Source organism: Camelina sativa, chromosome 11, assembly GCF_030686135.1.
Source record: "Camelina sativa cultivar CO46 ecotype springtype chromosome 11, ASM3068613v1".
NCBI classification, from domain to species: Eukaryota; Viridiplantae; Streptophyta; class Magnoliopsida; order Brassicales; family Brassicaceae; genus Camelina; species Camelina sativa.
This window is the reverse complement of record NC_141890.1, coordinates 28,036,915-28,058,363: the sequence shown is the minus strand read 5'-3', so window position 1 is coordinate 28,058,363 and position 21,449 is coordinate 28,036,915. Positions and strand designations below refer to the sequence as shown.

The following is a 21,449-nucleotide window of genomic DNA, read 5'->3' as shown; positions in this document are numbered from 1 at the left end:
GGAACGTAAATAGATTAATACTAAATTACTAAACAGACAGAAGAACAAATGAAGATTGTTTAGTGTGTGACTGGGACTACTGCAACATCGGATTAATCTCAAACAAAACAAAAAATATTATCACGTAAATTAATTATAATTAAAATAAAAAGAACCCTATTCTCCGTTTTTATTCGATCCCCAAAAACGAAAAAGAATTCATAATAATTCCGTCATCTTCTTCACCAAGAAAAGGCAAATTAGCTTCTTCTCCAACGCCGCGATGGAGTCTCGACGGAATCCTCGCGCCGTAGTCGACCCAAAGGTCCGACAAGTTGGTTTCTTCACATCGTCTCAACCCGATTCTTCTTCTACTCAACAACAACAACAACAAACCGACCCGATCCCCGCATCCGCTTCTTCTCCTCCCGTTTCCACCATTTCTCCTTCCGGTAACTCACTCTCCCCAGTCATGATTCCTCCTCCTCGTCTCAATTCCTCTGATACCTTCCCTCTCCGCGGCGCCGCCGCTGGTGCTTCCTCAGCCGTCTCTCCTTCTTCGTTTTCTTACTCCAACCGCCGCGATTTCCCTGACGGATCAACGACGGCGTCTCCTGGACGCCATTCCAGGGGTAGTTTCGTCAAATCGTCTGCTCCGGTTGCGTCGTCGCTTCCTGGTATCGGGATGGATTCTATGGCCGCGGCTAAATCTAGTAGTGTTCCTGCCAGTGGATTAACCACTGTCTCCGTCGTTACCATGCCTCCTGGACTTGCTGGTACTGTCACTTTGATCTTGGAATCATTAATTTCATTGATTTTGCTTTGTTTGTAGTTGTAGTGATTGAGTTTTGAAATCATAAACTTTTGGTTCTTTAGGATAGTGAAGGCTAATGGAAATCGCAATGTTGTTCTTATGATTAAATTGCAGAGAAGGCTAGTGGCATGGAGGTGCAGAGTGACCAGAAGAAGAATCCCAAGTCATTGAAAGAGAAAACTACAAAAGCTGAGAGACGAGCTATTCAAGAAGCTCAGAGAGCTGCTAAAGCAGCTGCAAAAGGTGCTTTTTTTTTTTTCGAATTGTAACAGTGTGTGACTTTATCACAAAGAATGTTTCGTCAGCTTAGTATATAGCATTGCTTTTACGCTTTCATTGGATGAAGTAGCTGGTTGCTCTCTTGTGTTATCGTTGTGCATTTTGCAATATCTTGATCAGTCTGTTTAATTAATACTGTGCTATATCAGCTGATGGTGGGAAGGTACCACCAGGGACCTCAGCCTCGGTGGCTTCAACCAGTGTTAAAGTTGCTAAACCAGCAAAGCCGTCTACTCAGAAGAATGAGGTTTCTGTAGCTGCTGGAGTAACTGAGAAGAAGGGAGGTCCATCTGAGAAAGATAGAAAGAAAGATGCTCCTCATCCCCGCATGCAGTATGATGATGAAAGTAGAGTCGTGAAGGCGAAAAGACGTGCTGTTGTAAAACAGACCGAGGCTAAAAACAGGGTTGAGCTATTTAGGCATTTGCCTCAGTATGAACATGGTACTCAACTTCCTGATCTCGAGACCAAATTCTTTCAACTTGACCCTATGCATCCTGCTGTGTACAAGGTATTTGTTTTCTCTTGATATTATTTGGGTTGTGCTTGTAATATACTTTTAATAATCTCTTTGTAAAGACAAGGAACCGTTTGTTCTAAGGAGTGGTTGCTATTGTTGCTTTAAGATGAATGTTACTTGTGTACTGAATGAGTATCAGTTGTTGTGGTTATCAGGTTGGTCTTCAATATCTTTCTGGGGATATCTCTGGTGGCAATGCCAGGTGTATTGCGATGCTCCAAGCATTTCAAGAGGTTGTCAAAGATTATTCGACACCGCCTGAGAAGAATCTTAACAGGGACATGACTGCGAAAATAAGTAGCTACGTCTCTTTCCTCATAGAATGCCGTCCGCTTTCGATTAGCATGGGAAACGCAATCCGATTTGTGAAAAACAGAATTGCAAAGCTGCCTATAACACTTTCTGAATCCGAAGCAAAAGCTGCTCTTCAGTCAGATATTGAACGGTTCATTAACGACAAGATCATAGGAGCAGATATGGTGATAGTCAAACATGCTGTTACTAAAATAAGAGACGGTGACGTCCTTTTGACATACGGATCTCCAACTGCTGTTGAGATGATATTATTACATGCACATGAACTCAAGAAAAAGTTTCGTGTCTTGGTAGTGGATTCTCGCCCAAAGCTTGAAGGGCAGCTACTGCTTCGTAGATTGATCAAACGAGGCATTAGCTGTACATACACTCATATAAATGCCATTTCATATATCATGCACGAAGTCACCAAAGTGTTTTTGGGCGCCTCATCAGTTTTATCTAACGGAACAGTTTACTCAAGGGTTGGGACTGCTTGTGTTGCAATGGTTGCAAGTGCATTTCGTGTTCCTGTGCTTGTATGTTGTGAAGCCTACAAGTTCCATGAGAGGGTGCAATTGGATTCAATATGCTCCAATGAGCTTGGTATGCATTACCATCCCTCTTAATCATATCTTACATTCCCTTGATTTTGTTTTACCTCAATTGAATTTCTTACTTTTTTAACCTTTAGGTGATCCAAATGCTATTTCAAAAGTTCATGGAAGAGAAGACATAAACTACTTAGATGGCTTGACCAACAACGCAAACCTGCAGTTTTTGAACTTGGTGTAAGCTTGTGTGATCAGAGAAGTGAAACTATGTTCTGTTAAAACTGTTCTTCTCTGCCACTAAACCCGTTTGTGATTTTTCTAATGACAGGTATGATGCTACACCTTCAGATTACATTTCCATGATAATCACAGATTATGGCATGGTAAGATTAATCATCGCCTCTTAAAAACAGAGCATTAGAGTCCTCAAGTCGCATCCTTAAACAGAACTCATGCAACACAGTTTCTCAATTCATTCAGAATCTCAAACCATCGAACACTGACCATGTTTTCTTTTTCAGGTACCTCCCACAAGTGTCCCTGTCATCGTGAGAGAATATCAGAAAGAACATTTGCTTGTCTAAGCAACAAAGCTCATTTTTGCGAAAGCTCTTCGTCTCCAACCCCTTCCTCTAGCTCAGGCTCTTCTCGTCACAACCCCGCATAGAATAACTACCGGCACTGTCTCCCTCATCCGCTTCTTTTCCTGAGTACCGGATTCATTTTTTTTTTGGCCTTGACATGTTTTTAGAAACTTTTTGACTCTGTGAAGAGTGCGATTCCATCATCCGCCTCTCCGGGAAAATTTTATCGGTATCGTTGATGTTTTTCTTTTGTCTGTGATGTATGAGTGAGGCTTCTCTTATTCTCCATCTTTTCATGGAGGTTGATACAAATCTCTCTCAGATTCTATGCCAATTGTTTTTTTTTTTTGGTTTAGTCTTCCCTATATGCTTTCATGTGTTATCAAGCTTTGCTTGTAAAAATGTAATCGAATAGGATATGCACCGCCATAAAATCACTTCAAAAAAGACTCAATTACATCACAAATCGTCTCTAAAAGTAGCAATGTTTTGATAGGTCGAAATGTTAAAAGAGATTTTTTGGAGGTTTCACTCTATTGTGTGAGAACTTGATCCTTGCCATTAACCGGAGTAACCACACCGAGTATCACAAAACCGCCAAGAACAAGAATCAGAACTCCCGTTGTGTTGACTAACATTGCCTCTGTGGAATACCGAGTTATCACCTGATTAACTTGCAGGAACGTCAACTTCTCAAGTATCCCTGTGGTTGCAGTCACCAAGGCCAATGCATATATGTAAATCCCTAAGAACACATGCCATGGCATCAAACTGACTCGGCTATTTCTTGAACCGCCCGGGTACCAATAGGTCACAAACCCTGCAGCCCACTGTTTGTAATAATAGCTTTTAAGTTCTTGGTTAATTATTCGAGTAATGAAGATTATCGTTTTAAGAGAAGAGAGTGTACCTGGAAGGCAAAGAGAAAGAGGCAAGCAAGGCCGAGCCATGAATGGAGACTGTAGAAATTTTCTATCCCTTTGTCAATATGGAACTTGAGAGCCGCCCATACTCCGATAAGGCTTAGAATAAATGCTGTGAATTGCAGTGTAAGATGAACCAATTTCTTCAAGTTCTTTGTACCTTGAAATGACTTGTATGCTAACATTGCTGCATAATTTCAATGTACCCCAACAAGTTAGAAACAAAAAAAAGACTGAAAAGACCAGACATGGTCTCTTTGACGAACTAAGAATACAGTACGTAAACAAGAAAACTGATACTATGAATCCTAAACCGCTTGACATATATGTATTCAAATGTTAGAAAAGACAACTCAAAGAACATAACGGTCCAGTTTCTTTACCAAAGGAGAATGCGGTAATCGAACCATGAAAACCTATACAATGAATACTAAACCTCTTGACATTAGAATGAGTTTACAGAAGATCATACAAATTTCAAGTCTAAATTATGAAGTCAAGACCTTAAACTCCTATAAACTCTAACACGAATCAATAATGTCAACATGATTATGTGGAACAAGTATATCTAAAGCATTTAGGAAACATGTGAAAGGAGTTTGTTCGCGTACCTTCGCCATTGAAGAGTATGAGTCCAATCACCATCATCACTGGATGAACCTAGCACAAACAAAGATATCTTACATCATCAGATACATCTTGGGTCAACAACATTACACCTCCCAAATTTAAGCTTCAGATCATCATAACTTGGTTAATCCAAATTTCAATATCTCCAACACACACAATATAAGGAAATATGAAGCCATGAACATTTTCATCCAATCTAATTCCCAATTTCTATAAAAAAAACAAGATTCGAAAGAGAGAGAGATATATATACATTAAAGATGTGATCTTTGTTGTCGGAAGAAAGAGCTAAGCCTCCTCTGTAGTGAACAGTCCATGTCAGAACCAAAGCCGCAATAATGAAACCCAAAACCCTCACTACCAAGAAGATCGGAAACCCACCAAGCATCGGAACAGCCATATATTGTGATGCCCAGAAATGCGAACAGCGATCAAAATAAGGGTTTTTAGTTTTTTTTAGTCGAATTTTGGAGATTTCTGAATCCTCTGTTTTAAGATCGGCGATGCGGTGAATTGCAATTAACTCTACTTTGAGGTCAACCAAACCAAACCACAGTGATTTGCCAGAAATATTATTTTTATTGCTTTTTTTTTTTTCTTCTCCTTTAATTAGATATACTTCGCTTGAGTTGATGAGCTATCTATTTCTTCGAAATTAAAAAAAAGAAAAAAAAATAAAATTGCAATTGCAATATGTCTTCATCTTCAATATAAAGTTTGCAATAAGTTTTAATAAAATTTTAGAAGGTTTTTATAAAATTTCATAAGATAATTTTAAAATATTTTAAAACATATTTATAAGTTTTACAAGATATTAAAATTTTTTTTTATAAAGTTTTACAATAGATTTTAAAAGTTTTTATAACATATCTAAACCATTAAATCAAGATTACCCATACAACTTTACACATTTTCTTGAAGAATATTTGCCAATGTAAGCAAATGTTTAATTTTTAATTAAGGTACCCTTGTTTTAGCTACACTTATAAAGGGTTCACCCGAAAAATAAGTTGTGATTCGAGTGCCTCTCAAGCATTGAAGCTTGTTTCTTCTTCAGGGTTTTCTTATAATAAATCTCAATGTAATTTAAATATTAGACTAATACAATCTTTGAAATAATTATTAGTTTCCAAAAAATAATAATTAACTTTCTTTCTCTAATTAATTATGGATAAAAATTATTAATTCATTTTTTAAAAATTGTTAACCAATCTAAATTTTAAAAAGTAAGTTTTCATAGCGAAGTATACCATTTTTTAATAACTATATTTGAAAGATTTTATTAATATTTTAATTTACAAATTATTCAAAATATCATATAATACATATAATTACTAATAAATATATTAATACATATGTAGTTTTTTTCGCATATGTTGTAATTTGAATTTTTAAGCACAAAGATATATTATTTAATATATCGAAAAATATGTTCATACGTGTTTTATATCGGTGGATTGGTAAAATCAAATTTCTATGGTTGATAAATTAATAAAATTATATTTGTTCAAAATTACAATATTATAGTTACTATTATAATAATAATATTATAATTACTACTTTAAAATATCATACTAAATTCAGTTACGCAATTGTGACTTATTATGTCATGTATGTATTCTACATGCTATTTGTTTCTTCCTTCTATCACTCGATATGCTTATTTGGCAAGTGCCGGTCGTTGGCTGGCTGAACCAACCCCTACAGCGGATCCACACATACTGGTGAATGCCAGCCATCTTTTATCGAGTACCCCTGACTATTCAAAAACTCTTGCTGATTCAATAGCTTGAAAAAGATCGACCATGATTTTGATTTCTGACTGTCTATGGCTTTAACATACATACAAAATGAAACTGTATATGCCAAATAAAAAAATGTAGATTTATCTAACAATTGCAATATAAAAGTAGACACTGTCTCATACAAAATAATCTTTTTAAAAAATATATACAACTATAATTTTCTGGAAAAAAACGTAGCACGGGATATCTCCTAGTTTATAATGTTTTAAAAATATTTATACATTATTAATTATAATTTATACATGTGTAAAGGTAGTTTGTGTATGCTTTTAAAAGGTTATACACTTATTTGAGTATATCTCAAATTTGAGTATTTTTTATAAGTAGTCTAGATGAGGAAAAACATGAAATTAGTTTTTAGTTTTTACTAGTATAGTGGTCAGCATTAAAGAAAGTGGAAAATTTTCTCATTATAAATGACCAGAGATTATAGATGGGTAAGATGGAGGAAGTGGGCATAACAAAGTCTATTTTAGTTTTTTTTCAATATTCTTAACTTATATATTATTTGACATGCTTTTTTAAAAAAATGGTTAATGGTTTAGAAATAGGTACTGTAGCTTTAATCCAAATGCACTTATTCACCAAATATTACCAGGATAAGTCATACATAAGTAATGCTTAACATTAATAAAAAAATTTAAACGACAATACACTTTTTGAATTCATTATTTGAGAAACAACTATGAAGATGGTATAAATTACGAAGAAGATTGTTCTTACGAATGCACAAAACAACAAAATTGTGTCTAAATGAATACAAGTTTAAAACTTATAAATTTGATAAGTTATTATTGTTAGATACAAACATCCCCTATATATTAATAGAGAAACATTCTTGCAAAAAATGCTGATGTGTCATAGTCAGATAGCTCGAAACACATTTGAGCAAATAACCCTCATTAATTAATATTAATTACATCTATGCCATTATAGATTTAAATCAAATTCCATTAGATAAACTAAAACCATTTGTAGTCATTTAATTTGAATCTATATAATACTCCTTTAAAAAACAACAAAATATATTTTTTAAAAACATAATAATTACTCATGATTTATTAAAATAAATTTCAAACAAACTTTTTCACCAAATTAAAATTATTTTCCACGTTAAAATATATATTTCACATGTGTTTTACACAAAATAAACCGAAATTTAAATAAAACAAACAAAAACTTTAGTTACATATTTTGTTTTACAAAAACTAATCTTAGATTCAAAATAATAATTTTAGTCATAATAATTTTATTTAAATTGATTTATCCGTACTATGTGCGGGTTGTTACCTAGTATATTTTGTAAAATGCAATACAATTTTAATTAAAATCTCATATTTAATTATTCCATGTAAATTAATATATATAATTTTACTATGAACTATGAAAATGTATGTAATATTGAAGTAGAAAATTCTTTTTAATATATAATAATTTTGTTTTATATAGCTTTTTTGTACAAAATGATTACAATAATATTAACATTGAAGAAACCATATAAACAATGATAAAGATAATACGAATACAGTAGTTTTGTTTAGTAACATTGTACCATCATTTGAATACAGAAAAAGTTAATTACTAAAGAAAAACTGCTAATTTGAAAGAAATAACAGTTAATGTCACCTAACCACACACTTGAAGAGTAAGTAGAAGATACCAAGCATCGATAGCTCAACTGGTAAAGATTATTTGGCAAAGTCTAGAGGTCGCTGGTTCGAGGGACGACGCTTGGGAGGGGACCATATAAAATGCTCTGGTCCATGGCTTGAGGGGATGTAGGGGTCTTGGCCCGGAACCTTTTAGTAATTAAAAAAAAAAAAAAAAAAGTAAGTAGAAGATGCACAAATGAATGGAAAATATGCATGAAAAAACTGTAGTAAGATATTATGAATATCCTATAAAAAAATTCTTTTGTTTATTTTCATCGTCAAAGTCAAATTGTACATGAATTTGGGTGAAATTGTTTTCTTCAAACTCTTTATCTACACCAACAACTAGTAAATACATAAATGTTATATATAAGAATACACATATTCTCTCAATATTACATGTACAATAATCGACATGCATCCGAAACAGATTAAGCACACTAAACAGCGGAGGCCACTCTATATACGAAGATGAAATCCGGTATTGGTTTGAAACAAGAAGAGCACAAGGATAAATGATCTTTGTTTGAATCTTTTATAAAAAAAAGTTTCTCATTGATTTGTATGTAATAAAAGTTTTTCTTTTGAAAATAATTTAACATTAATTTAAAAAAAATAAAAAAAATAATCGACATGCATCTAAAGTCATGTTTAACACTGATAAAAGATTTATGCGACAATACTCATTTCAGTTCAACATTTCATTAACAAAGTACATCTCACACTATATGAATTAATTGATACGAAAACGTTGGATAAATGGAATTTACATTAAAAACATGAGTTCATCGTTGACATCATATACAAATGCACAAAATAAAATGTGCATACAGTATATGAATTAATATAAGCATAAAGTCCTATATATTTCATTAAACAAATTGAGCACATATGGTTTCATCTTTGACATTATTGAAAATATTGTATGTGGTGTCGCGGAAAATTAGAAGATTTGAGTGTATGTTGGGAATTGGAGTAGAGTGAAATTAATTTAATTGGTTTACTAAGTTGGTCGATTTATTAATTAAATCAAAGAATGGTTTAATTAATTTTTGGTTTAGTTAAATCTTCTTTTAATTATATTTTGGTCTAGTTAAATTATGGTTTATTACTTTATTTGATGTGTAGAATGGTTAAGTTATGTGGTTACCTTGTGTTGAATTGCATTTGTGGAAGTTTTGTATGAAGTTATCTAATGTGGATTAGGAATCAAAAAATAAGATTTTAAGCTTATTTTAATTTGGTCTCAAATTTGAATAAATGTTTGCATAAAATAAACCAAAAATAAGATTTTAAGCTTTGAATTTGCAGTCACTACTTTTCAAAAGTGATTGCAAATGCAATAATGAAATTTGACTACTTCGTTGATTTTCTTCAAATATTCTGTTTTTTTTTTTGTTGGAATTTTCTTATAATTGAATATGAGCAATACAATTGTATTAGAGTACAAGCAAGTGAAACGTATCGTTCATTATACTCAACCATCTCAAATCGTCAAATATTCCCAGTTTCCCACAACACAAATATGACGTCGTTAGTACACATTGATCTTTCTATATATTAAACCAAACAAAAGACAATGAAGCTCTCTCAAGTCTTCTTCCCCATCTTCTTATTCTTCCTTGTTTCACAAGCAAACTCAACAACCGATATCATATCGCAAACCTGCAAATCTTGTGCAGCCAAATCCAAGATCTTCGACTACAATTTCTGCGTCTCCTCTCTCAACAACTCTCCCATAGCTCTTCCTTCTCCGACCAATCTATCTTCTCTAGCCCTAGTTCCAATGCTCCAAGCTCTCGACAACGCCACCGCAACCGCTTCCACCATTCAGCAGCTTCTGATTCTTGACGACGACGGTGGTTTCCACGGTGCTTGCCTCCGTGACTGCCTTGAGCTTTACGAGGACGCTACGGATAGATTGGAGGAGGCAGTTAGGGTTTTTATTACGAGGAAAGAGTTGGGGACGGTGAACGTGATGGTGAGCGCCGCCATGGAATCTGCTGTCACGTGTGAGAACGGGTTTAGAGAAAGAGACGACGGTGATGGTGATGGTGATGGTGGTGGTGGTGGTGGTGAGATGACCTGGACGTCTCCTGTTGGGAGTGAGAATCACAAATTGTTTGAATTTGGTCAGATTGCTCTTTGTATAATCAATATGATGTCTGCTTCTGTCACAACATCTGTATCTCTCTAAATCGTTTTCAATTTGTTTGAATAAATGATAATAGCATGTATGGTGAGGACATTTTTTTAAAGGTTTTTGTTTATTTTTTAATGCAAATTATTTTGTGACAACGTATATCGAAAGCGACAAAAGGATAAGGGATAGCGTAACAAATATATCTCTAATGCATTAAATGTTCACAATATTCGTTATTACATCTTCCACACACAGGAACTTCTATAAACCGGTATTAACCAGGAAACCAAATACATTAAAGGATCTGATAACCGGATAATTCTAATACTCGCTCTCTCAACATCTACCAAAAAGTTCAAACTCAAGGCAAAGATTTAACACCTCTTAATAATTTTGTTTAAAAGTTAATTATTTGTTTTTTCTCATTTATTAACTCTAATCAATACTTTAATAGGGTAAAAAATAAGAAATATTAAACAAATATTATATCTATCTTCGTGTATCATTTCAAATCTATATATACAGTTTTAAAAAAAAATTTGGGTTCTAGCCTTTTATTTGTACTTATTTAAAAATTTATTTACAAAGTTAATTTCCAAAAATAGCATTAATTCATATTTTGTTTTTTAAATATTTTACATTTAATTTCAACTAAAAAAAATACAGCAATCAATATGGAAACTATAATATATTTAACCACACGTTCTATTGTGTTTTGAAAATATTTTATCTCTAAATCTTTTGCAAGCGAAAATACAATAATTTGATTCCCATTTTGTTTTCCAAAATCTGTGACCTTTGATTATTAAATATTATTGAAACAATCATTCTCGTATTTTCTATAATAAGAATAATTTTCTAGTGGTCTCATACCCACTAACAACCTAACAACAACCAACAAAATCAAATAACCAAACAATTCCATTAAACCAATAAAGATTCCAGATTCCAACAATAAATAATCCAATAACCAACAAGTCAATAACCAAATTTCAACATCCTACAATATTCCATCAACTCAATTCTAGCAACCTAAAAATAGCTAGACCACAATCAATCAAGCCTCTAGAACATCCTCCTCCTCATCGCCTTGAAGCCACGATCACACTTTGCCTTTACCTGCACCACAAACACAAATTGAAATGCATGAGTATTGTCATAAACACTCAGTGAGTCAATCCTTCCATCTACTGGGCTATACACAAGCAATTGATAATCCAATGTCAAACAATCATCAAACAAATACAATCAAACCAGGAAGCAAGCAATCATCAAACTAAAGTTGGTGTCGACCGACACCTCCACATGGTGTCGATCGACACTCCATAGAATTCTCGAGCTGTCCTCGCTCTGGTGTTGACCGGCGCACCAATGGTGTCGATCGACACTAATGTCGAACATCGTCTTCCCTGAAGCTCCATTGCAGATCTCCGCCTCCAAACGATTCCCAAGCGTCCCAAACTCTTCCACATGCCACATAAGGCCATATAAACCCCAAATTGACGACAAGCAAGCAAGGAATCAATTAAACAACTCAAAGAACATAAAACATAGAATTCTCAAGCTCAGACAAGCCATGGTCATGCACTCACCTCTTTTATAGGAAGATTTGATTGAGAAACGGTGGAAACAACACCTTAAAAAGCTTCTACTTCGTTCCCAGCAACCACACTCCCTTCCACAGCAACAAATCTCACCAAAAACCACCAAGAACAAGCCAAAATCTCTCAAGAACACTCTCAAACGCTTTCTCTCTTTTTCTCTCTTTTCTTCTCTCAAGCGGCGACCAAACAACCCAAAAATCCTCACTTTCGTCGCTTCTCCGCTTATATACCCGGTTTGGACAACCCAAATAAACCAAACCAAACCAAAAATCATGAATTTAAACAATCTGGTCGAACCAGAAAAGCTGGTGTCGATCGACACACCCCCTGGTGTCGATCGACACACCCCCTGGTGTCGATTGACACCCATCCCCAAATAACACTACTTGGTTCGCGGATGTTACAATTCTTCCCCACCAACAAGGATTCATCCTCGAATCCCGCAGCACCGTTCATCCGCCAAGGACCTTTGTGCCACCGTTAACACGGCCTGCACGTCCTCCGGTCGGACTAAACACCATCAACCAAGATTTTCGTGCCACTGTCGCAACAGCCCGCACACATCCTAAACATCATTTGCTCACAACTCAGTGCTTTCCCCGTCCGCGGTCGAAACCAATGAATAATGCCGGCTCGCTATCAGGCTAACCACCTTAAGCTACGGCTCCAGGAAGTCACTCACACTAACTCCCCCTGCTCTCAGGTCGTAACCCTCGAGACATACCGACTCACTACCGAGTGCGGCTCACAACTACGGTATCTAGGGAGTCTCAAAATCCCGCTCTTGGGTCGTCACCCTAAAACGCGCTCTCAGATCGTCATCCGAAGCAAACATACCACTCCCACTCTCTGGCCACAAAGTCGATCGAGCTATCGGTATCACATGAGTTGGGCCCACACGGCCTTGTGCAAACAAGTATGATGCCATCTGGAAACTTCTATTTTTAGAAACTTTCTCTTTTAATTTAGTAGTGCGCCTTCACGAAAACTCATATCCTGAACACCACCTCAACTTGGTACTTAGTCGCACAACCAACCACCAATAAGCGGCCAAGTATCAAGAGAGATGGACTGGAATACTCCATTCCCGTTCTAGCCACAGACTACAACTGGGACCAGACTAGACAAGCTCAGACGCGCCCTGCTTCTCAAACCACTTCTTGAACCTTCCCTTCATCCTCGCCTACGGCTCCCAAATCTGCTCCTCTACACCATCACAGTCCCAAAGGACTCTCATCAAAGGAATTTTCTTCTTCCGAAGTTCCTTGATCCTCCTCTCGAAAACCCTCACTGGTCTCGCCTCCAAAGTCATGTTAGGCTGAAGATCCTCAGGAATCTTAGCCAAAAACCGATGACCTGTTCGGACCCCGCAACATGGCCATCTTGTGGTACACTCTGTCTCCTATCTGAAACTCAAGATCTCTCCTCCGCCTATCGGCATAACTCTTCTGCCGATCCTGAGCTTCCCTCATGTTCAGCTTCGAAACCCGAATCTTCTCCGAGGTCTCCTGAGTAAAAATTGCCACGAACATGCTTCTCTCCCCCACCTGAATCCAGCATAACGATGTACGACATGACCTCCTATACAAAGCCTCATAAGGAGCCATCCTAATACTCGTCTGGTAACTGTTGTTGTAAGCAAACTCTACCAAGCACAAGTGATCCATCCAATGGCCACCCAATCCAACAGACACATCCTCAACAAAACCTCCAACGTCTGGATCCTCCTCTCTGAATGTCCATCCGTCTGGGGATGATAAGTTGTACTCATATGCACCTTAGTGCTTATCTCTGCCTGAAATGCCTTCCAGAACACCGAAGTGAACTTAGAATCCCTATCAGACACAATACTCGCTGCGACCCCATGAAACCTGACTATCTCTTTCACATATTTCGTAGCCAAGACCGTTGCTCCATCCGTCTTCTTAATGGCCAGAAAATGTGCCGACTTAGTCAACCGGTCTACAATGACCCAAATAACACCAAAGGTCCAAGACACTGGAAATTCTACCACGAAGTCCATCGTGATCATATCTCACTTCCACTCTAGAATGGGCATACTCTTTAGCAATCCACCTGGAACCTGATGCTTAGCCTTCAATAGCTGACACACATCGCACCTCGCGACCCAACTAGCTACATCCTTCTTCATCCCGACCCATAGATACTACCTGTTGAGATCACGGTACATCTTAGTCGCTCCTAGATGAATAGAAAACATGCTCTCATAAGCGTCTCTCAGGATCTCCTGCCTCAACTCCTCATCCTTGGGCACACAAATCCGTCCGTGCACCAATATGGTAGCATTAGCTGAGACCTGGTACTCTGAATCAACATCCTTAGAGGCATCACCAACCCCAAATCCTTCTCCTGAGCCAACCGCACCCTGCTTAGAAGGTTTGCTCTATCAACCGCCTCCAAACCCAACGGCTCCTGAGAAACAGCACACAACCTCAATGCACTAATCTCTCCTACCAGAGAATCCATGTCCTGCTCCTGAGCCGAAGCTACCCTCTTCCGACTCAGAGCATCTACAACCAAGTTAGCCTTACGAGGGTGATAGGCTATCTCCAAATCATAATCTGCCACCAGCTCCATCCACCGCCTCTTTCTCATGTTCAGTTCAGGCTCCGTGAATATATACTTCAGGCTCATATGATCTGTAAACACCTGTACTTCTGCACTATAAAGATAAGATCTCCAAATCTTCAGGGCAAAAATTACAGTAGCCATCTCCAAATCATGAGTAGGATATTTGTCCTCATGCTTCTACAACTGCCGCAAAGCGTAGGCAATCACCTTCCCATGCTGCATCAACACACACCCCAAACCAACTCTAGATGCATCTGTATAAACCACATAGGTTTCTCCCTGCTCAGGCAAAGCCAATACTGGCGTAGTAGTCAACATCTCCTTTAGGATTGTAAAGCCCTCCTCGCACTCCTATTACCAAACAAAAGGAACATCCTTCCCTGTCAACTTAGTTATCGGACGTGCTTTGCTCGCAAACCCCTGTACAAATCTCCTGTAATAACCTGCCAAACCAAGAAAACTCATGATCTCTTTGGCATTCTACGGTCTAGGCCAATCTCTGATAGCATGAATCTTCTCCGGATCTACAGAAACCCCCTCTGTAGAAACAATATGACCCCCAAAACCCATCTCCCGCTGCTAGAAACTACACTTGCTCAACTTAGCAAACTTCTGCTCCCGCAGCTTCTCCAAAACTAATCTCAAATGCATTGCATGCTCCTCAGGGCTCTTAGAATAAAACAAGATGTCGTTGATGAAAATGATGACAAACACGTCCAGAAACTTCTTGGCACAAAGCGGTAGCGAGAAACCACCGTATCCCACCATGCTCCTGCATCTTCCTCCAACAAGTTAACCGCGATACGCCTTCGGTACTCCATAGGGCATTCAGACGTATCAAAGTGCATTTCCAGATTGTGTAGCCGCCGATCTGCTTGCATCGTGTCCGTCTCTCCTTTGAACTTTCGGACACCTAGATCCTTCATCATTTTCACCAATCTCACGAACTAGCCCATCAACGTCTCAGCTAGCGGGTCTCCTTGATTTTGATGTTGCTGTTGATGTAGCATGTGAGTCAAGAGAGTCTGAATCATCAAAAGAGTTTGTTGAGTCTCCGATGTTCTAGGTGCTTTGTTATCACCTTCCTGACCTCCCTGGTCTCCACCTGGAATAGCCACATTTGGTTGTCGCGTACTGCTCAACCGGTGTATGCCGTTGACGTTGCGGATACATAAACTCTGGCGTCTCATAACGAGCAGACGCCACTGGAGAATACATTAGTGTATCTCCGGGATATCCCCATCCCCAATTGTACATGTCACTAACACTTGGTGTGTAGTAAACATACTCATCATCATACTAGGGCCCATTACTCTCATGCGAACCCCATTCCTCTGGCTCAAACGTTGACCCCAAGGGTCCTCTTTCCCAAACGGTTGTTCCCTACTCTCCCCTCGCTCTGGTGAAGAGTCCCTCGATCTAGTTCCTCTCGAACCTTGACCGGACATCTGCAACCATCGACAGCAAGGTACTTAATCCCATATACCTAAAGTGCTGAACGAACCAGTATTCCTAAGTGCCTTTATGCGACCATTTGACTCGATAAATAAAATATAAGAAAATATACGAGTTCGGCGAAGCATCATAACCATGCTCTGATACCACCCGTTGTAACGCCCCCGAACCGTGCTATGGCCAGCCCCGGTCAGAACAGTCCCGGACGTTACCGTGGAAATAGTCACCAATGATCCAGCCGAGGTTCTAAAACCCATTTAGACCTTTAACCAGTCCATCGATGATATTTCCACCACTATGGACATCACTTAGGCTTTGCAACCCTCGTGACGTCTAAGTGTTGAGCCAATCCGGACTAGTTCACTTCAGCCATATCCCGCACTCGAATATAAAACCGATTTTTATCAAGTAAATAATATGTCACATACCAAAATTTATAACGTTTGTGGCTAGGCCTAATGCCAAAAAGATTTTACATATGGGTTTTAACAAAAAGATGCATACTTTTTCTTTTACACAAAGACACAAAATAAAACTACTTCGGGCTCCTATCGTACAACACGCCCTCTAACTTCTCTCTAGTGGTTACCTGCAGGACAAAATTCTATCATAAGTAATCTAAAATTACTTAGTGAGTCTCAGGGTCCCTGCAGAAGATTAGATTCCCAACCCCACCCCAAATCACAAGGAATCAATCACCACACACAACAATCAAACAATCAGAGAAAGCATGCGGAAGTAAGCAAAGCAAACAATCACACGCAAGCAATCAATGCAACACGCAAAACTTGAATAAAAAGAATAGTTTTTAAACAAGTTTTACTAGGGCCCAGATATTCCGCCTTCCATTCCTTTCCCTTTTATCTCTGCATTGCAACCACAAAGGCATGCAACCAGAATAAAACCCCAAATACACCGTCGTGTAAGCATCAGTCAAGGTAGCGAGCCATGACTGAGCTCTTCGTTACAACATGCATAGCTAGGCTGCATGCTGCAACGACTTCACAAGGAAGGACGGACATATCTCCACTCTTAGTGCGCTTATGGCCGTTCGGATCTCCACATCAACGAATGCCACGCACTAAGACCAACCAATTCACAAGGTTGTAGGTTTATAATCTTAAAGAATCATAAACCTCAACAAAAACAACAACACGCAACATGCATAAAAAATGCAACAACAACCAACAAAAACCTCACATGCAATAGATCAATCAAGCGGATCTCCCCCATCAACGCTTGAGATCCACCATGGATCAAACTCACATGGAAAGGATCGATCAAGCGGATATTCACATCAACGCTTGAGATTTTCCATGGAACAACCTCACATGCAACACATCAATCAAGCGGATTTCCACATCAACATTTGAGATCTATCAGGGGAATTCCTCACATGCAATAGATCATTCAAGCGGATATCCATATCAACGCTTGAGATCTACCATGGAACGTCACATGCAACACATCAATCAAGCGGATATCCACATCAATGCTTGAGATTTACCATGGAATCTCCTAACCAAAATGCAAAACTTCAAGAAAACTAGCAAGAAATTAAGATGAATGCAACTATATGCACATGCAAATCGACTCTAGCTTGGGTCTACCAACACCAAGCTAGATCGAAGATATCCTCCCTGAAACTCACTGATTTTCGTAGATCTTCAGCTTCCCAAGCTCTATCTCTTCTTTGCTTCAAGATCTCTTCTCGCAGATGAAGCTCTCAACAATTCTTTATTCTCATACTTAGAAGAAATTCTCTCTTTTCTTCTCCACTCTCTCGCCAACAGCCTTTAGAAATTTCTTCCTCTTTTTCTCTCCATGTGAGAAAAAGAGAGGCTTTAAATAGAGAGTGTGGGCAAGCACTTGAAGCACACGCAGGGGGGTATGTGGCAGCTCCACATTCTCTCTCGCCAACACTTGGCAAAAACGAAGAAGTGAGGTGTCATCACCACATTCTTCTTCTCATGTGAGTGGGAGAATATTCCTCCCCACTTAGCCGATTTCTTAATAAACTAATCTCCCACTCACTCCATTTTCGATTAATTAAGTAGTTAGTGGAAAGTCGACTAAAACTAATTAATTAATTACCCACTAACTCCATTTTGAATAAAATATTATTTTAGCGGGTTACTTCTCGTTTCCCGTAACCTTCCATGGTTACGGTACTGTTCGCATGGTCGTCTACTCGTCCGTTCCTATACGCTGTCCTGCGCGTACCACATACCCTGGTATGTACTAATTAATCGGCCTGTTGCTCGATTTAATTTTTCTCGGACATCTCTCGGCAGTTCCTTTCTGCCTCCATCTCTCTTCCTTTTTGAGCCCTTCTCGGGTCAATTCCTCAGGAAAATTTTTAGCCCGTAGTGAGGGTCACTACAATGACCGTCCATTGGACTTGCTTGATTCTCTTTATCACTACATCTTTCAGGAATTTCTGGTATGGAGGTATGAGGGCAAATGCGTCCATTAGAGGCATACAAACCTCCTTAATCTGTTTGTCGAACAAGGCCTTGTATTTCTCTAGAAATTCTTTGTGAAACCTCCCAGGAAATGGTAAAGGCGGCTTGTAAAGCGGGGGAATAAAGTGTATTTCCTTCTGCTTTTCGCCACCTGTCTTATTAGAAGGATTCAGTTCTAATCGAGGGTCAACCCAATCAGGTACACGAGTAGTCGGGTGCTGGATCGGGTGGAGCTGCTGATTTGTTTCCTAACCAAAATTATCCCCATCTATGTCATCACTGTCCTAGGTGATGGTATTTGGTGCTTCCCGGGTTGGTAACATGCGTCCAATGTGTAAGACAATTGCAGTGTGGGTGCGCGTGTAACAAAGGTAGACGTAATCTTGCCCTCAACCTGCTTGATTCGGGAGTTCATAGTGTCAAAATTATGGTCCAGACCCTTAGTGGTGGTTGCGATGAGACTGTCCATGTCAGTGAATCTCTTTGCTGTGTTAATGGTTTGACTTGTCTGAGTTAGCAAAATTTGTTTTAGGTGGCTATGCAGGTCTTGTTCCAAATCGGGTTGTTGGGGGCGACCAAGGTACTGAGGTCATTGGTTGTAGCCTCTATTGTATGGGACAGTTTGGTTTGGTGGACTCGCATTGTACTGATTGTAACCTTTGTTGTAGCCATCCTGATTGTTGATGTAGTTGACATCTTCATTCTACACAGTCTCCTGATCTTGTTGCTGAGACTAGTCTTCGTCAGAGACAAAGCTGATGTTGTGCGCTTGCTGAGGAGTATCTTGTCCAACTTGTCGTTAAGGGCTTTCATATCCCTTATATACTTCTCGTCTTTGTTTCCTGGCGATTTGATTATCCGGTCATAGTCCTCATTGTAGTGACTATCAGATTAAGCCAAGTTCTCCACAAGAGCCCAACCATCATCAACATCCTTGTTGAGGAAGTTGCCATTACTAGTTATGTCCAACAACATTCTGATCTTAGGGACAACGCTGCGGTAGACGGTGCTGAGTAAGGACGCATTGCTGAATCCATAATGTGGGCACCGACTGGCATATCCCTTGAAACGTTCGAAGGCTTCGACAAACGTTTCATTATTCTTCTGAAAAAGCTAGAGATGCCATTCCTCAGCCTTGTAGTTATGGAGTTGGAGAAGAAATTAGCTAGGAAGCCCTTCCTACAATCCTCTCATGTGGTGATAGACTCCTTAGGCTCAGTTTGAAGCCATCTTCACCGATTCCATTAATTTTGGTTAGGCTGCAGAGCCTATCAAACTCATCTAGATGATCCAATGGATCCTCCATTGGTAATCTATGAAACTTGTTGCTCTGGATCATCTGGATGAGACAACTCTTGATCTCAAACTTGTTGTTCTGAACAGTAGGAGGCACAATGTCATGCCTCTGAGTATGAGTAGATGGAGCATCTCCAGCTCCAATGTTGCTCCTCTCTTGAGGGGCAGTTGGACCGTTTTTCTGATTCATTTCCACCTCAGGTTGTTGCTTTGGCTACCTTTGGATCGTTTTCGTATGCACTCCTTGATGGTCAACGCGATCCTGGTGATCAGGTTGTACCTGAAACACAAAACAAACAAGCATAAAAGACAAAGAAGTCAGTACCAAAATAAATAAAATAAAAAGAACTTGATGAAGTAAGTTTTGAAATCCTAAACATAATAAATAAATCAACCAAATGACAACAGCGCCAAATTGATATAGATTTTTTACACCCAGGGTATCAATTCCCTATGCAATTGTTGTATAAAGGGTTATTAATCCAAATGGTTGTTGTAAATAGATAGGATGCACTCAAGGCAATGCAAGTCAAGCCAATCAATAAAGTGGTTTTATCTAACAACCTCGAACAAACAAAAATAATAAGAATAAAACAAAGAACTACACGATTGAGGTACACGATGCAAGCAATCGAGTACCGGATCGAGTAGGTGATCGGCTGATAAGAAAACAAGAACAGAATGACGAACAACTCGAGGCACCACATGATGTTGATGATCGAGTACCACGTCGGATTGGTGGTCGAGTGAATGATAAAAGTTTAAACAATCAAAATACGAAAGCTCTTAAGGATGGGGTAATCGGTTCATAAGTATTCCTAACCAACCTAGAATGTTTTATAGGCCTCAAGCAATATATTTCCTAGACAATGAATTTCTGGACCTTGCTAATCCACTCTCATGGTAGAAAAAATCAACCTTAATCACTTTCTTGCCCAATTCTCATTGGAGAAACATGACCAAGTAGGCATTAAAATCCAATTCACTATCATCAATAAACTCCTTGCTCATCTAATCTCTTAGGCTAAGTGAGTAAATCTCTGGCATTAGTTTATTCAGGCATTTCATCGTACATCTCTCGGTGCAGAAATACCTAGAATCTAATCCTAATCTCTCGGTTTGAAACTAGCACTAAGAACATTAATGCAGAAGGGATATTTCATATAAACACTCAATCTAAAACATCCTAATCGATTAATAATACCTACAAGCCTATCCCATCCCTAGAAACTTTGGTTCAGTACACTGATCTCATTATAATCGACATAAGCAGAGAAACGAACAGGAACTTCATAATAAAGATATTGATAAACGAAAGAAAATAATGTATTCGAAAGAAGTGAAATGTAATACAGAATCTAAGTAGAAGAATTGTAAAAATAGAAATAAGAAATCCTAAAAAAAATTACTGTAAAATCGGCTCTCAATCTCTCTCTAAGCTCTCGCTTTTTCTGTGTGGCTGCCAATATAGGAAGGGGTTTATATATGGAAACCCTTTGACCTAGCCGCACAGCCATTATCCGAAGTCCTAACGAGGCTAGGGTCAATGCACCTCTTCGAGTTGGGCTTTGGGTGGTTCCTCTTGCGCTTAGATCTGCTTGTTCAGGTGAAGGCTTCAGGTTGTTCTTCTGCATGATCACACCTTCGGGTACATGCTCGAGTGACTCCTCATTCTGGTTATTTTTAAGCTCCAAAGCACCTGTTTTTATCCAAAGTATAACAATGCAAAATTGCAAAACCCTAAACAACCTAAATGCAAATATCTAAGGTTAAAGACCTAAACATGCTAAGATTATACTCTAGACAATGCAAAACATGATAAAAAAATGCCTAAAAAGGTGTAAAATAGAGAGGCATCAA

General features: G+C 38.4%; 3 protein-coding genes and 1 non-coding gene across 4 annotated transcripts; 3 read left to right on the top strand and 1 right to left on the bottom strand.

The window, feature by feature from the left end:
* Nucleotides 1-64: 64 nt before the first annotated feature.
* On the top strand, nt 65-3,371 carry LOC104724232 (uncharacterized). Its single transcript, XM_087471268.1, has 7 exons — nt 65-755; nt 908-1,036; nt 1,222-1,583; nt 1,748-2,492; nt 2,581-2,677; nt 2,769-2,823; nt 2,962-3,371. Exons 1-7 carry the CDS (start codon nt 263-265, stop codon nt 3,022-3,024), a joined length of 1,944 nt encoding a protein of 647 aa, XP_087327394.1. The 5' UTR covers nt 65-262; the 3' UTR covers nt 3,025-3,371.
* Nucleotides 3,372-3,443: 72 nt separating this feature from the next.
* LOC104724233 (transmembrane ascorbate ferrireductase 2) lies at nt 3,444-5,264 on the bottom strand. The gene is made up of 4 exons (XM_010442693.3): nt 4,831-5,264; nt 4,559-4,607; nt 3,935-4,134; nt 3,444-3,854 (listed from the first exon to the last, which is right to left on the bottom strand). Exons 1-4 carry the CDS (start codon nt 4,975-4,977, stop codon nt 3,558-3,560), a joined length of 693 nt encoding a protein of 230 aa, XP_010440995.1. The 5' UTR covers nt 4,978-5,264; the 3' UTR covers nt 3,444-3,557.
* Nucleotides 5,265-9,408: 4,144 nt separating this feature from the next.
* LOC104724234 (putative invertase inhibitor) lies at nt 9,409-10,292 on the top strand. Its single transcript, XM_087471025.1, has one exon. The coding sequence runs from the start codon at nt 9,614-9,616 to the stop codon at nt 10,229-10,231; it is 618 nt and encodes a 205-aa protein (XP_087327151.1). The 5' UTR covers nt 9,409-9,613; the 3' UTR covers nt 10,232-10,292.
* Nucleotides 10,293-19,323: 9,031 nt separating this feature from the next.
* LOC147934511 (small nucleolar RNA R71) lies at nt 19,324-19,429 on the top strand. The gene has a single exon (XR_015573423.1). It is a non-coding gene; the product is annotated as a small nucleolar RNA R71 (small nucleolar RNA).
* The last annotated feature ends 2,020 nt before the right edge of the window (nt 19,430-21,449 follow it).

Bases quoted from the DNA above. Each gene is read 5' to 3' on its own strand.
- LOC104724232 (XM_087471268.1), top strand. From the start codon at position 263: ATGGAGTCTCGACGGAATCCTCGCGCCGTAGTCGACCCAAAGGTCCGA. The intron at 756-907 runs GTACTGTCACTT...ATTAAATTGCAG, and splicing joins CATGCCTCCTGGACTTGCTG to AGAAGGCTAGTGGCATGGAG. The intron at 1,037-1,221 runs GTGCTTTTTTTT...GTGCTATATCAG, and splicing joins TGCTAAAGCAGCTGCAAAAG to CTGATGGTGGGAAGGTACCA.
- LOC104724233 (XM_010442693.3), bottom strand. From the start codon at position 4,977: ATGGCTGTTCCGATGCTTGGTGGGTTTCCGATCTTCTTGGTAGTGAGG. The intron at 4,608-4,830 runs GTATATATATCT...TGTTTGTGCTAG, and splicing joins ACAAAGATCACATCTTTAAT to GTTCATCCAGTGATGATGGT. The intron at 3,855-3,934 runs GTACACTCTCTT...TATTACAAACAG, and splicing joins TCTTTCTCTTTGCCTTCCAG to TGGGCTGCAGGGTTTGTGAC.
- LOC104724234 (XM_087471025.1), top strand. From the start codon at position 9,614: ATGAAGCTCTCTCAAGTCTTCTTCCCCATCTTCTTATTCTTCCTTGTT.